General features: G+C 45.6%; 1 protein-coding gene across 1 annotated transcript in view; it reads right to left on the bottom strand.

Moving 5' to 3' along the window:
- The window catches only part of LOC139383004 (homeobox protein cut-like 1), a 136,351-nt gene that overhangs the window by 44,094 nt on the left and 76,586 nt on the right, over positions 1-15,671 (bottom strand). The window contains exons 5-8 of the mRNA XM_071127294.1: positions 13,552-13,689; positions 11,353-11,476; positions 1,323-1,399; positions 1,160-1,226 (exon numbers count right to left, since the gene is read on the bottom strand). Coding sequence (XP_070983395.1) covers positions 1,160-1,226; positions 1,323-1,399; positions 11,353-11,476; positions 13,552-13,689 — 406 coding nt within the window. The remainder of the gene's footprint in view (positions 1-1,159; positions 1,227-1,322; positions 1,400-11,352; positions 11,477-13,551; positions 13,690-15,671) is intronic.

Here is a 15,671-nt window from a genome sequence, read left to right as displayed (position 1 = left end):
ACATGGCCAATATACCACGGTTAGGGGAGTGTCCAGAACATGAAGGGAGTGTCCAGAACAGGAAGGGAGTGTCCAGAACAGGAAGAGAGTGTCCAGAACAGGAAGGGAGTGTCCAGAACAAGAAGGGAGTGTCCAGAACAGGAAGGGAGTGTCCAGAACAGGAAGGGAGTAGCCAGAACAGGAAGGGAGTGTCCAGAACAGGAAGGGAGTAGCCAGAACAGGAAGGGAGTGTCCAGAACAGGAAGGGAGTGTCCAGAACAGCCCTTAGCCGTGATATATTGGCCATATATCTCAAACACCCCCCCCGAGGAGCCTTATTGCTAAAATAAACCGGTTACTAACGTCATTACAGCTGTAAAAACATACCCGTGGTATACGGTCTGATATACCACGGCTGTCAGCCAAATCACCATTCAGGGCTTGAACCACCCAGTTTATAAAATGCTATATAATCTCTCAGTATTTACAGTGTATTGCTAAAGCCTGGATTTAGCAATTGAGTGGCAGGAGAAGGTCCAACTCTGGGGCTTTCCTCTGGAGATTCCTAATCGCTTGGTGACCTCAGAGGGAGAGATGTAGTGACTGGAAATAATCACAGCAGCAAGTGATGGAGAGAAATGTTCACACACACGAGGAGCACCATGAGACCACACTCTGCCTAAGGATTACAGTGAAGAACACACACACACGCACACACACACACACACCCCCAACCACCCCCACACCCAACCACCCCCAACCACACACACCCCCAACCACACACCCAACCACACCCAACCACACACACACACCCAACCACCCCCAACCACACACACCCCCAACCACACCCAACCACACCCAACCACACAAACACACCCAACCACACACACATACCCAACCACACACACACACACACACACAACCACACACACACACACACAACCACACACACACACACCCCCAACCACACACACACACACACCCAACCACACACACCCCCCCAACCACCCCCAACCACACACACCCCAACTACCCCCAACCACACACACCCCCAACCACACACACCCACCCAACCACACCCAACCACCCCCAACCACCCCCAACCAGACCCAACCACACCCAACCACCCCCAACCAGACCCAACCACCCCCAACCACACCCAAGGTTAGCTGAAACTCACTTTGCTGTGCAGTCCTCGTCATACTTGGTCTTCAGATCAAAGAGCTCTGCCTGAGTTGTTTCAAGAGCTGAAAAACAGCCAAGAAACAACAGCTATTAGTCAGGCCAACGGTGTGTGTGTGACAGATACAGGACAGGTAGTGAATGGACTGGTAGCTAGCTACCTGTCTGTAAGACCTGGGCTTTGTGATCAGCCTCAACCAGCTTAGAGGACATGGAGTCCTGGCTCTCCTGGAGCTTTCTGGAAACAGAGAGAGATGGAGGGATGGGGAGATGATGGAGATGGAGGGATGGGGAGAGAGAGATGGAGGGATGGTGAGAGACAGAGAGAGATGGAGGGATGGGGAGAGAGACGGAGAGAGATGGAGGGATGGGGAGATGATGGAGATGGAGGGATGGGGAGAGAGAGATGGGGAGAGACAGAGAGAGATGGAGGGATGGGGAGAGAGATAGAGAGAGATGGAGGGATGGGGAGAGAGAGATGGAGGGATGGGGAGAGAGAGATGGAGGGATGGGGAGAGACAGAGAGATGGAGGGATGGGAGAGACAGAGAGATGGAGGGATGGAGGGATGGGAGAGAGACAGAGAGAGATGGAGGGATAGGGAGCGACAGAGAGAGATGGAGGGGTGGGGAGAGAGAGACAGAGAGAGATGGAGGGATGGGAGAGAGATGGAGGGATAGGGAGAGACAGAGAGATGGAGGGATGGGAGAGAGACAGAGAGAGATGGAGGGATGGGGAGAGACAGAGAGAGATGGAGGGATAGGGAGAGACAGAGAGAGATGGAGGGATGGGGAGAGAGACAGAGAGAGATGGAGGGATGGGGAGAGACAGAGAGAGATGGAGGGATGGGGAGAGAGACAGAGAGAGATGGAGGGATAGGGAGAGAGACAGAGAGAGATGGAGGGATAGGGAGAGAGACAGAGAGAGATGGAGGGGTGGGGAGAGAGAGACAGAGAGAGATGGAGGGATGGGGAGAGAGACAGGGAGAGATGGAGGGATGGGAGACAGAGAGAGATGGAGGGATAGGGAGAGATGGAGGGGTGGGGAGAGAGAGACAGAGAGAGATGGAGGGATAGGGAGAGAGACAGAGAGAGATGGAGGGGTGGGGAGAGAGAGACAGAGAGAGATGGAGGGATGGGGAGAGAGATGGAGGGATAGGGAGAGATGGAGGGGTGGGGAGAGAGAGACAGAGAGAGATGGAGGGGTGGGGAGAGAGAGACAGAGAGAGATGGAGGGATGGGGAGAGAGATGGAGGGATAGGGAGAGATGGAGGGGTGGGGAGAGAGAGACAGAGAGAGATGGAGGGATGGGGAGAGAGACAGGGAGAGATGGAGGGATGGGAGACAGAGAGAGATGGAGGGATAGGGAGAGAGACAGGGAGAGAGATGGAGGGATGGAGAGAGATGGAGGGATGGGGAGAGAGACAGAGAGAGATGGAGGGATGGGGAGAGAGACAGAGAGATGGAGAGACAGAGAGAGAGACAGGGAGAGATGGAGGGATAGGGAGAGACAGAGAGAGATGGAGGGATGGGGAGAGAGACAGAGAGATGGAGGGATGAGGAGAGAGAGAGAGAGATGGAGAGACAGGGAGAGATGGAGGGATGGGGAGAGAGACAGGGAGAGATGGAGGGATGGGGAGAGAGACAGAGAGAGATGGAGGGATGGAGGGGTAGGGAGAGACAGGGAGAGAGACAGGGAGAGAGACAGGGAGAGAGACAGGGAGAGAGACAGGGAGAGAGACAGGGAGAGAGAGTCATTCAAAGCAATTAAGACATCGGGTCATTGAGATGGCGTTACTTCAGCCCCCTCAAAACTCCCTTTCTGTTCAATTCTATAACCATGGAAACTGTAACAATTCTCTATTATACCACCATTTCTCAGCCAGTATTCTCCTTAAAAACAACAAACCACTTCTCATTAAAATGCTGTATTCGGCAGTAATGTCTGGTCACCATGGTTCCCTGGCCGTTCTACACCAATAGATATAGTTCAATAGTTCCTGACCAATAGATAATTCAAAGAAGAGACAGAGAAGAGAGAACATGTATTCTGTTATTCATTTCACCTTTATTTAACCAGGTAGGCAAGTTGAGAACAAGTTCTCATTTACAACTGCGACCTGGCCAAGATAAAGCATAGCAGTTCGACACAATACAACAACACAGAGTTACACATGAAGTAAAACAAACATACAGTCAATAATACAGTAGAACAAATCTATATGCAGCATGTGCAAATGAGGTGAGATAAGAGAGGTATGATAAAATAGGCCATGATGGCGATGTAGTTACAATATAGCAATTAAACACTGGAAAGGTATTATGTGCAGAAGATGAATGTGCAAGTTGAGATACTGGGCTGCAAAGGAGCTAGAATAAATAAATAAATACAGTATGGGGATGAGGTAGATTGGATGGGCTATTTACAGATGAGCTATGTACAGGTGCACTGATCTGTGAGCTGCTCTGACAGCTGGTGCTTATAGCTAGTGAGGAAGGTAAGAGTCTCCAGCTTCAGTGATTTTTGCAGTTCATTCCAGTCATTGGCAGCAGTGAACTGGAAGGAGAGGCGGCCAAAGGAAGAATTGGTTTTGGGGGTGACCAGTGAGATATACCTGCTGGAGCGCGTGCTACGGGTGGGTGTTGCTATGGTGACCAGTGAGATATACAGTGCCTTACGAAAGTATTCGGCCCCCTTGAACTTTGCGACCTTTTGCCACATTTCAGGCTTCAAACATAAAGATATAAAACTGTATTTTTTTTGTGAAGAATCAACAACAAGTGGGACACAATCATGAAGTGGAACGACATTTATTGGATATTTCAAACTTTTTTAACAAATCAAAAACTGAAAAATTGGGCGTGCAAAATTATTCAGCCCCTTTACTTTCAGTGCAGCAAACTCTCTCCAGAAGTTCAGTGAGGATCTCTGAATGATCCAATGTTGACCTAAATGACTAATGATGATAAATACAATCCACCTGTGTGTAATCAAGTCTCCGTATAAATGCACCTGCACTGTCTCAGAGGTCCGTTAAAAGCGCAGAGAGCATCATGAAGAACAAGGAACACACCAGGCAGGTCCGAGATACTGTTGTGAAGAAGTTTAAAGCCGGATTTGGATACAAAAAGATTTCCCAAGCTTTAAACATCCCTCGGCAGCTTTCCAATCTATGGGAATCTCAGACTATACGAAACAGGCTAGTAATAGGAGTTACAACAATTTCGGCAGATAATTTTAGAAAGAAAGGGTCCAGATTGTCTAGCCCGGCTGATTTGCAGGGGTCCAGAATTTGCAGCTCTTTGTGAATATCAGCTATCTGGATTTGGGTGAAGGAGAAGTGGGGGAGGATTGGGCGAGTTGCTGTGGGGAGCGCAGGGCTGTTGACCGAGGTAGGGGTAGCCAGGTGGAAAGCATGGTCAGCTGTAGAAAAATGCATATGGAAATTCTCAATTATAGTGGATTTATCGGTGGTGACAGTGTTTCCTAGCCTCAGTGCAGTGGGCAGCTGGGAGGGGGTGCTCTTATTCTCCATGGACTTTACAGTGTCCCAGAACTTTTTTGAATTTGTGCTACAGGATGCAAATTTCTGCTTGAAAAATCTAGCCTTAGCTTTCCGAACTGCCTGTGTATATTTGTTCCTAACTTCCCAGAAAAGTTGCATATCACAGGGCTGTTCGATGCTAACGCAGTACGCCACAGGATGTTTTTGTGCTGGTCAAGGGCAGTCAGGTCTGGAGAGAACCAAGGCTATATCTGTTTTTGGTTCTAAATTTCTTGAACGGGCATGCTTATTTAAGATGGTGAGGAAGGCACTTTTAAAGAATAACTAGGCATCCTCTACTGACGGGATGAGGTCAATATCCTTCCAGGATACCCAGACCAGGTCGATTAGAAAGGCCTGCTCGCTGAAGTGTTTTAGGGAGCGTTTGACAGTGATGAGGGGTGGTCGTTTGACCGCAGACCCATTACGGATGCAGGCAATGAGGCAGTGATCACTGAGATCTTGGTTGAAAACAGCAGAGGTGTATTTAGAGGGAAAGTTGGTTAGGATGATATCTATGAGGGTGCCCGTGTTAACGGCTTTGGGGTTGTACCTGGTGGGTTCATAGATAATTTGTGTGAGTTTGAGGGCATCAAGCTTAGATTGTAGGATGGCCGGGGTGTTAAGCATGTCACAGTTTAGGTCACCTAGCAGCACGAGCTCTGAAGATAGATGGGGGGCAATCAGTTCACATATGGTGTCCAGGGCACAGCTGGGGGCAGAAGGTGGACTAAAACAAGCGGCAACAGTGAGAGACTTGTTCCTGGAAAGATGGATTTTTAAAAGTAGATGATCTAATAGTTTGGCAGTTAGTTCTAAGTTGTCAGAAAATGTTATAGTTAGGGATGGAAATTTCAGGGTTTTTGGTGGACTTCCTAAGCCAGGATTCAGACACGGCTAGGACATCCGGGCCTGGATTAACCTCTACATCACCAGAGGAACAGAGGAGGATGAGGGTACGGCTAAAGGCTAAAAGAACTGGTCGTTTAGTGCGTTCGGAACAGAGAGTAAAAGGAGCAGATTTCTGGGCGTAAGAGAATAGATTCAAGGCATAATGTACTGACAGAGGTATGGTAGGATGTGAGTACAGTGGAGGTAAACCTAGGCATTGAGTGACGATGAGAGAGATATTGTCTCTAGAGACGTTTAAACCAGGTGATGTCATTGCATATGTGGGAGGTGGAACAACATGGTTGGTTAAGGCATATTGAGCAGGACTAGAGGCTCTACAGTGAAATAAGACAATAATCACTAACCAGGACAGTAATGAACAAGGCATATTGATATTAGGGAGAGTCATGCGTAGCCGGGTGATCATAGGGGTCCAAGTGAGTGGTTGGGCTGGCTGGAGACACGGCGATTCAGACAGTTAGCAGGCTAACAAGCTAACAGCTAGCAGGCCGGGGCTAGCAAGCTAGTAGACCGGGGCTAGCAAGCTAGCAGACCGGGGCTAGCAAGCTAGCAGACCGGGGCTAGCAAGCTAGCAGACCGGGGCTAGCAAGCTAGCAGACCGGGGCTAGCAAGCTAGTAGACCGGGGCTAGCAAGCTAGTAGACCGGGGCTAGCAAGCTAGTAGACTGGGGCTAGCAAGCTAGTAGACCGTGGCTAGCAAGCTAGCAGAACGGGGCTAGCAAGCTAGCAGAACGGGGCTAGCAAGCTAGTAGAACGGGGCTAGCAAGCTAGTAGAACAGGGCTAGCAAGCTAGCAGAAGGGCCTTAGAGGGACGTCTCGATGGAGGAAAGTCTGATTTGGCCTCTGCGTGCAGTGACGTCGATAGACCAGTCGTGATGGATAGTTACTGTAACTCTCCTCTCTATATTCCTAGTAGATACTGTAACTCACCTCTCTATATTCCTAGTAGATACTGTAACTCTCCTCTCTATATTCCTAGTAGATACTGTAACTCTCCTCTCTATATTCCTAGTAGATACTGTAACTCTCCTCTCCTCTCTATATTCCTAGTAGATACTGTAACTCTCCTCTCTATATTCCTAGTAGATACTGTAACTCTCCTCTCTATATTCCTAGTAGATACTGTAACTCTCCTCCCTATATTCCTAGTAGATACTGTAACTCTCCTCTCTATATTCCTAGTAGATACTGTAACTCTCTCTATATTCCTAGTAGTTACTGTAACTCTCCTCTCTATATTCCTAGTAGATACTGTAACTCTCCTCTCTATATTCCAAGTAGATACTGTAACTCTCCTCTCTATATTCCTAGTAGATACTGTAACTCTCCTCTCTATATTCCTAGTAGATACTGTAACTCTCTCTATATTCCTAGTAGATACTGTAACTCTCCTCTCTATATTCCTAGTAGATACTGTAACTCTCCTCTCCTCTCTATATTCCTAGTAGATACTGTAACTCTCCTCTCTATATTCCTAGTAGATACTGTAACTCTCCTCTCTATATTCCAAGTAGATACTGTAACTCTCCTCTCTATATTCCTAGTAGATACTGTAACTCTCCTCTCTATATTCCTAGTAGATACTGTAACTCTCTCTATATTCCTAGTAGATACTGTAACTCTCCTCTCTATATTCCTAGTAGATACTGTAACTCTCCTCTCCTCTCTATATTCCTAGTAGATACTGTAACTCACCTCTCTATATTCCTAGTAGATACTGTAACTCTCCTCTCTATATTCCTAGTAGATACTGTAACTCTCCTCTCCTCTCTATATTCCTAGTAGATACTGTAACTCTCCTCTCCTCTCTATATTCCTAGTAGATACTGTAACTCTCCTCTCTATATTCCTAGTAGATACTGTACCTCTCCTCTCTATATTCCTAGTAGATACTGTAACTATCCTCTCTATATTCCTAGTAGATACTGTAACTCTCCTCTCCTCTCTATATTCCTAGTAGATACTGTAACTCTCCTCTCTATATTCCTAGTAGATACTGTAACTCTCCTCTCTATATTCCTAGTAGATACTGTATCTCTCCTCTCTATATTCCTAGTAGATACTGTACCTCTCCTCTCTATATTCCTAGTAGATACTGTAACTCTCCTCTCTATATTCCTAGTAGATACTGTAACTCTCCTCTCTATATTCCTAGTAGATACTGTAACTCTCCTCTCTATATTCCTAGTAGATACTGTAACTCTCCTCTCTATATTCCTAGTAGATACAGTAACTCTCCTCTCTATATTCCTAGTAGATACTGTAACTCTCCTCTCTATATTCCTAGTAGATACTGTAACTCTCTATATATTCCTAGTAGATACTGTAACTCTCTCTATATTCCTAGTAGATGGTGTACCTCTCCTCTCCTCTCTATATTCCTAGTAGATACTGTAACTCTCCTCTCTATATTCCTAGTAGATACTGTAACTCTCCTCTCTATATTCCTAGTAGATACTGTAACTCTCCTCTCTATATTCCTAGTAGATACTGTAACTCTCCTCTCTATATTCCTAGTAGATACTGTAACTCTCCTCTCTATATTCCTAGTAGATACTGTAACTTTCCTCTCTATATTCCTAGTAGATACTGTACCTCTCCTCTCTATATTCCTAGTAGATACTGTAACTCTCCTCTCTATATTCCTAGTAGATACTGTAACTCTCCTCTCCTCTCTATATTCCTAGTAGATACTGTAACTCTCCTCTCTATATTCCTAGTAGATACTGTAACTCTCCTCTCTATATTCCTAGTAGATACTGTAACTCTCCTCTCTATATTCCTAGTAGATACTGTAACTCTCCTCTCTATATTCCTAGTAGATACTGTAACTCTCCTCTCCTCTCTATATTCCTAGTAGATACTGTAACTCTCCTCTCTATATTCCTAGTAGATACTGTAACTCTCCTCTCCTCTCTATATTCCTAGTAGATACTGTAACTCTCCTCCTATATTCCTAGTAGATACTGTAACTCTCCTCTCTATATTCCTAGTAGATACTGTAACTCTCCTCTCCTATATTCCTAGTAGATACTGTAACTCTCCTCTCCTCTCTATATTCCTAGTAGATACTGTAACTCTCCTCTCTATATTCCTAGTAGATACTGTAACTCTCCTCTCTATATTCCTAGTAGATACTGTAACTCTCCTCTCTATATTCCTAGTAGATACTGTACCTCTCCTCTCCTCTCTATATTCCTAGTAGATACTGTAACTCTCCTCTCCTCTCTATATTCCTAGTAGATGCTGTACCTCTCCTCTCCTCTCTATATTCCTAGTAGATACTGTAACTCTCCTCTCCTCTCTATATTCCTAGTAGATACTGTAACTCTCCTCTCTATATTCCTAGTAGATACTGTAACTCTCCTCTCCTCTCTATATTCCTAGTAGATACTGTAACTCTCCTCTCTATATTCCTAGTAGATACTGTAACTCTCCTCTCTATATTCCTAGTAGATACTGTAACTCTCCTCTCCTCTCTATATTCCTAGTAGATACTGTAACTCTCCTCTCTATATTCCTAGTAGATACTGTAACTCTCCTCTCTATATTCCTAGTAGATACTGTAACTCTCCTCTCCTCTCTATATTCCTAGTAGATACTGTAACTCTCCTCTCTATATTCCTAGTAGATACTGTATCTCTCCTCTCTATATTCCTAGTAGATACTGTAACTCTCCTCTCCTCTCTATATTCCTAGTAGATACTGTAACTCTCCTCTCTATATTCCTAGTAGATACTGTAACTCACCTCTCTATATTCCTAGTAGATACTGTAACTCTCCTCTCTATATTCCTAGTAGATGCTGTACCTCTCCTCTCTATATTCCTAGTAGATAATGTAACTCTCCTCTCTATATTCCTAGTAGATACTGTAACTCACCTCTCTATATTCCTAGTAGATACTGTAACTCTCCTCTCTATATTCCTAGTAGATGCTGTACCTCTCCTCTCTATATTCCTAGTAGATAATGTAACTCTCCTCTCTATATTCCTAGTAGATGCTGTACCTCTCCTCTCTATATTCCTAGTAGATAATGTAACTCTCCTCTCTATATTCCTAGTAGATACTGTAACTCACCTCTCTATATTCCTAGTAGATACTGTAACTCTCCTCTCTATATTCCTAGTAGATACTGTAACTCTCCTCTCCTCTCTATATTCCTAGTAGATACTGTAACTCTCCTCTCTATATTCCTAGTAGATACTGTAACTCTCCTCTCCTCTCTATATTCCTAGTAGATACTGTAACTCACCTCTCTATATTCCTAGTAGATACTGTAACTCTCCTCTCTATATTCCTAGTAGATGCTGTACCTCTCCTCTCTATATTCCTAGTAGATACTGTAACTCTCCTCTCTATATTCCTAGTAGATACTGTAACTCTCCTCTCCTCTCTATATTCCTAGTAGATACTGTAACTCTCCTCTCTATATTCCTAGTAGATACTGTATCTCTCCTCTCTATATTCCTAGTAGATACTGTAACTCTCCTCTCCTCTCTATATTCCTAGTAGATACTGTAACTCTCCTCTCTATATTCCAAGTACATACTGTAACTCACCTCTCTATATTCCTAGTAGATACTGTATCTCTCCTCTCTATATTCCAAGTAGATACTGTAACTCACCTCTCTATATTCCTAGTAGATACTGTAACTTTCCTCTCTATATTCCTAGTAGATACTGTAACTCTCCTCTCTGTATTCTTAGTAGATACTGTAACTCTCCTCTCTCTATTCCTAGTAGATACAGTAACTCTCCTCTCTATATTCCTAGTAGATACTGTAACTCTCCTCTCCTCTCTATATTCCTAGTAGATACTGTAACTCTCCTCTCTATATTCCAAGTACATACTGTAACTCACCTCTCTATATTCCTAGTAGATACTGTAACTCACCTCTCTCTATTCCTAGTAGATACAGTAACTCTCCTCTCTATATTCCTAGTAGATACTGTAACTCTCCTCTCTATATTCCTAGTAGATACTGTAACTCTCCTCTCTATATTCCTAGTAGATACTGTAACTATCCTCTCTATATTCCTAGTAGATACTGTAACTCTCCTCTCCTCTCTATATTCCTAGTAGATACTGTAACTCTCCTCTCTATATTCCTAGTAGATACTGTAACTCTCCTCTCTATATTCCTAGTAGATACTGTAACTCTCCTCTCTATATTCCTAGTAGATACTGTAACTCTCCTCTCCTCTCTATATTCCTAGTAGATACTGTAACTCTCCTCTCTATATTCCTAGTAGATACTGTAACTCTCCTCTCCTCTCTATATTCCTAGTAGATACTGTAACTCACCTCTCTATATTCCTAGTAGATACCGTAACTCTCCTCTCTATATTCCTAGTAGATACTGTAACTCTCCTCTCTATATTCCTAGTAGATACTGTCTCTCCTCTCTATATTCCTAGTAGATACTGTAACCCTCCTCTCTATATTCCTAGTAGATACTGTAACTCTCCTCTCTATATTCCTAGTAGATACTGTCTCTCCTCTCCTCTCTATATTCCTAGTAGATACTGTAACTCTCCTCTCTATATTCCTAGTAGATACTGTATCTCTCCTCTCTATATTCCTAGTAGATACTGTAACTCTCCTCTCTATATTCCTAGTAGATACTGTAACTCTCCTCTCTATATTCCTAGTAGATACTGTAACTCTCCTCTCTATATTCCTAGTAGATACTGTAACCCTCCTCTCTATATTCCTAGTAGATACCGTAACTCACCTCTCCTTCTCTGCATAGTCATTGTGGAGCTGGACCTGTTTCTCCTGGACCAGGTTCTCAGCCTGGTTCTTCAGGGACTGCTCATAGTCCCGGATCTTCTCCTTCAGGGCTTTAATAGTCACCTCTAGACCAGGAGAGAGAGAGGGGGGGTGAATACAGGATAGAGGGAGAGATGATTATTCTAGTCATGAAGTCCCTTCATAAAAGGAATATTATAAACATGATTCACCCCAGCTTGAAATTAAAAGGGGAATCAGGTGCTCATCCGAGGGACTTGAAAGTGTGAGTGTGTGAGTGAGTGAGTGAGTGTGTGATTGATTGATTGAAACTCCATTCTCCCAGCTCTGACACATAATCAATAGAGTTATCTCAGAGACCTCTTACCCTGTCCTTGCTTAGCACAACCTTAAACATTTAGGTTGCTGGGATCAATGTCCCCTGCTGAGGGTTTCTCTCTGAGTGTGTGTGTGTGTGTGTGTGTGTGTGTGTGTGTGTGTGTGTGTGTGTGTGTGTGTGTGTGTGTGTGTGGGGGGTGTACACTGCGTGTTTTGGGGTTGAAATATCCCCTATCCTTTCAGGGTGAGGGAGTAGAAGAATCAATTGCAGAATAGGAAGCTGCCACTATTGAGCTGTTCCAATTCACTCACGCTGAGTCTCTCACGCTGAGCTGTTCCAATTCTCTCACGCTGAGTCTCTCACGCTGAGCTGTTCCAATTTACTCACGCTGAGTCTCTCATTCTGAGCTGTTCCAATTCACTCACGCTGAGTCTCTCACTCTGAGCTGTTCCAATTCACTCACGCTGAGTCTCTCACGGCGAGCTGTTCCAATTCACTCACGCTGAGGCTCTCACGCTGAGTCTCTCACGGCGAGCTGTTCCAATTCACGCATTCTGAGCTGTTCCAATTCACTCACGCTGAGTCTCTCACTCTGAGCTGTTCCAATTCACTCACGCTGAGTCTCTCACGCTGAGCTGTTCCAATTCTCTCACGCTGAGTCTCTCACTCTGAGCTGTTCCAATTCACTTACGCTGAGTCTCTCACTCTGAGCTGTTCCAATTCACTCACGCTGAGTCTCTCACGCTGAGTCTCTCACGCTGAGTCTCTCACTCTGAGCTGTTCCAATTCACTCACGCTGAGTCTCTCACGCTGAGCTGTTCCAATTCACTCACGCTGAATCTCTCACGCTGAGCTGTTCCAATTCACTCACGCTGAGTCTCTCACGCTGAGTCTCTCACTCTGAGCTGTTCCAATTCACTCACGCTGAGCTGTTCCAATTCACTCACGCTGAATCTCTCACGCTGAGCTGTTCCAATTCACTCACGCTGAGTCTCTCACGCTGAGTCTCTCACGCTGAGCTGTTCCAAAATACTCTCCTCCACATTGTTCTCTCCACTACTCCTCTAGTCATTCCCCTCTCTCCCCTCCTTCCCATTCCTCTCTCTCTCTCCGCTCCCATTCCTCTCTCTCTCTCCCCTCCTTCCCATTCCCCTCTCTCCCCTCCCATTCCTCTCTCTCTCTCCCCTCCTTCCCATTCTTCTCTCTCTCCCCTCTAGACATCCCTCCATCTCTCTCCCTCCTGCCATCCCTCCATCTCCCTCCCTCCCTCTCATCCCTTCATCCCTCCCTCCCTCCCTCCATCCCTTCATCCATCCCTCCCTCCCTCCCTCCCTCCCTCCCTCCCTCCCTCCCTCCCTCCCTCCATCTCTCTCCCTCCATCCCTTCATCCATCCCTCCCTCCATCCCTTCCTCCCTCCCTCCCTCCCTCCATCCCTTCCTCCCTCCCTCCATCCCTTCCTCCCTCCCTCCCTCCATCCCTTCCTCCCTCCATCCCTTCCTCCCTCCCTCCATCCCTTCCTCCCTCCATTCCTTCCTCCCTCCCTCCATCCCTTCCTCCCTCCCTCCATCCCTTCCTCCCTCCCTCCATCCCTTCCTCCCTCCCTCCATCCATCCCTTCCTCCCTCCATCTCTCTCCTTCCATCCCTCCATCTCTCTCCCTCCATCCGGATCCTTCAGTGTGCCCAGAGTATATATAGAGAATATTCCATGACCACTGCATGTCTGACACACCGCTTTCTCTGACCAGATAAACCCTTTTCTCGCTCCATTTTATTAGTGTGTGTGTGTGTGTGTGTGTGTGTGTGTGTGTGTGTGTGTGTGTGTGAGAGTGTGTGTGTGTGTGAGAGTGTGTGTGTGTCTCACCCTGTTTCTTGACCTCAGTAAACTCTTTGTTGTAGTCCTCTAGAGTCTCTCTGAGTTTGAGGTTCTCTGTCTCGATGTCGTGCATCCGCTGGAGCTTCAGCTGTAACTGCTGACCCAACTCCAGCACAGGGACGGGGTCTGAGAAAACACACACACTACGTTACACACACACACACACACTACGTTACACACACACACACTACGTTACACACACACACACACACACACACTACGTTACACACACACACACACTACGTTACACACACACACACACACTACGTTACACACACACACACACACACACTACGTTACACACACACTACGTTACACACACACACACTACGTTACACACACACTACGTTACACACACACTACGTTACACACACACTACGTTACACACACACACACACTACGTTACACACACACACACACACACACTACGTTACACACACACTACGTTACACACACACTACGTTACACACACACACACTACGTTACACACACACAACGTTACACACACACTACGTTACACACACACTACGTTACACACACACACACACTACGTTACACACACACACACACACACACACACTACGTTACACACACACACTACGTTACACACACACACACACACTACGTTACACACACACACACACACACACACACACTACGTTACACACACACTACGTTACACACACACTACGTTACACACACACTACGTTACACACACACACACTACATTACACACACACACACACTACATTACACACACACACACTACATTACACACACACACACTACGTTACACACACACACTACATTACACACACAGAGAGAGACAGAGGGAGCTCGCTAGCGTGGGGAGGCTAGCTGAGGAGTGGCTAATTGGTCCTGTTGAGGAGAAACAGCAGAGATATACTGTACAAGGTCAGAGGTCATCTGCTTTCGGACAAAAGAGCAGGAACCCAGACTTCACCAAAGAAATCGGAAATACAGACATTGTCAAGAAATATGGTATAGAGGAGACAGACCCACTGGTTGTCCTCTAGATTCTGGAGAACTGGTAGTCCCATCCACCAAACTACCAGGTGGGTGGTATGGAGGAGACAGACCCACTGGTTGCCCTCTAGGTTACAGAGAGCTGGTAGTCCCATCCACCAAACTACCAGGTGGGTGGTATAGAGGAGACAGACCCACTGGTTGCCCTCTAGGTTATAGAGAGCTGGTCGTCCCATCCACCACACTACCAGGTGGGTGGTATAGAGGAGACAGACCCACTAATTACCTTCTAGGTTACAGAGAGCTGGTCGTCCCATCCACCAAACTACCAGGTGGGTGGTATAGAGGAGATGGACCCATTCTGTCTCTCTCTCCCTCTTACAACTACGCATACAGTAAACTACACATACAGTAAACTACACATACAGTAAACTACACAGAGTAAACTACACATACAGTGAACTACACATACAGTAAACTACACATACAGTAAACTACGCATACAGTAAACTACACATACAGTATACTACACATACAGTAAACTACACAGAGTAAACTACACATAGTAAACTACACATACAGTAAACTACACATACAGTATACTACACATACAGTAAACTACACAGAGTAAACTACACATAGTAAACTACACATACAGTAAACTACACATACAGTATACTACACATACAGTAGAAGTAGCACGGCTCTCTCTACAGTTTACACTGGTGGTGGATCTATTCATCTCATACCTGGGACATCTATCTCCTCTCCTCTCTTACCTGGGACATCTACCTCCTCTCCTCTCTTACCTGGGACATCTATCTCCTCTACTCTCTTACCTGGGACATCTATCTCCTCTACTCTCTTACCTGGGACATCTATCTCCTCTCCTCTCTTACCTGGGACATCTACCTCCTCTCCTCTCTTACCTGGGACATCTATCTCCTCTACTCTCTTACCTGGGACATCTATCTCCTCTCCTCTCTTACCTGGGACATCTACCTCCTCTCCTCTCTTACCTGGGACATCTACCTCCTCTCCTCTCTTACCTGGGACATCTATCTCCTCTACTCTCTTACCTGGGACATCTATCTCCTCTACTCTCTTACCTGGGACATCTA

The sequence above is a fragment of the Oncorhynchus clarkii genome, chromosome 24, assembly GCF_045791955.1.
Source record: "Oncorhynchus clarkii lewisi isolate Uvic-CL-2024 chromosome 24, UVic_Ocla_1.0, whole genome shotgun sequence".
Taxonomy (NCBI): Eukaryota; Metazoa; Chordata; class Actinopteri; order Salmoniformes; family Salmonidae; genus Oncorhynchus; species Oncorhynchus clarkii.
This window is presented reverse-complemented; position numbering and strand designations above follow the sequence as displayed.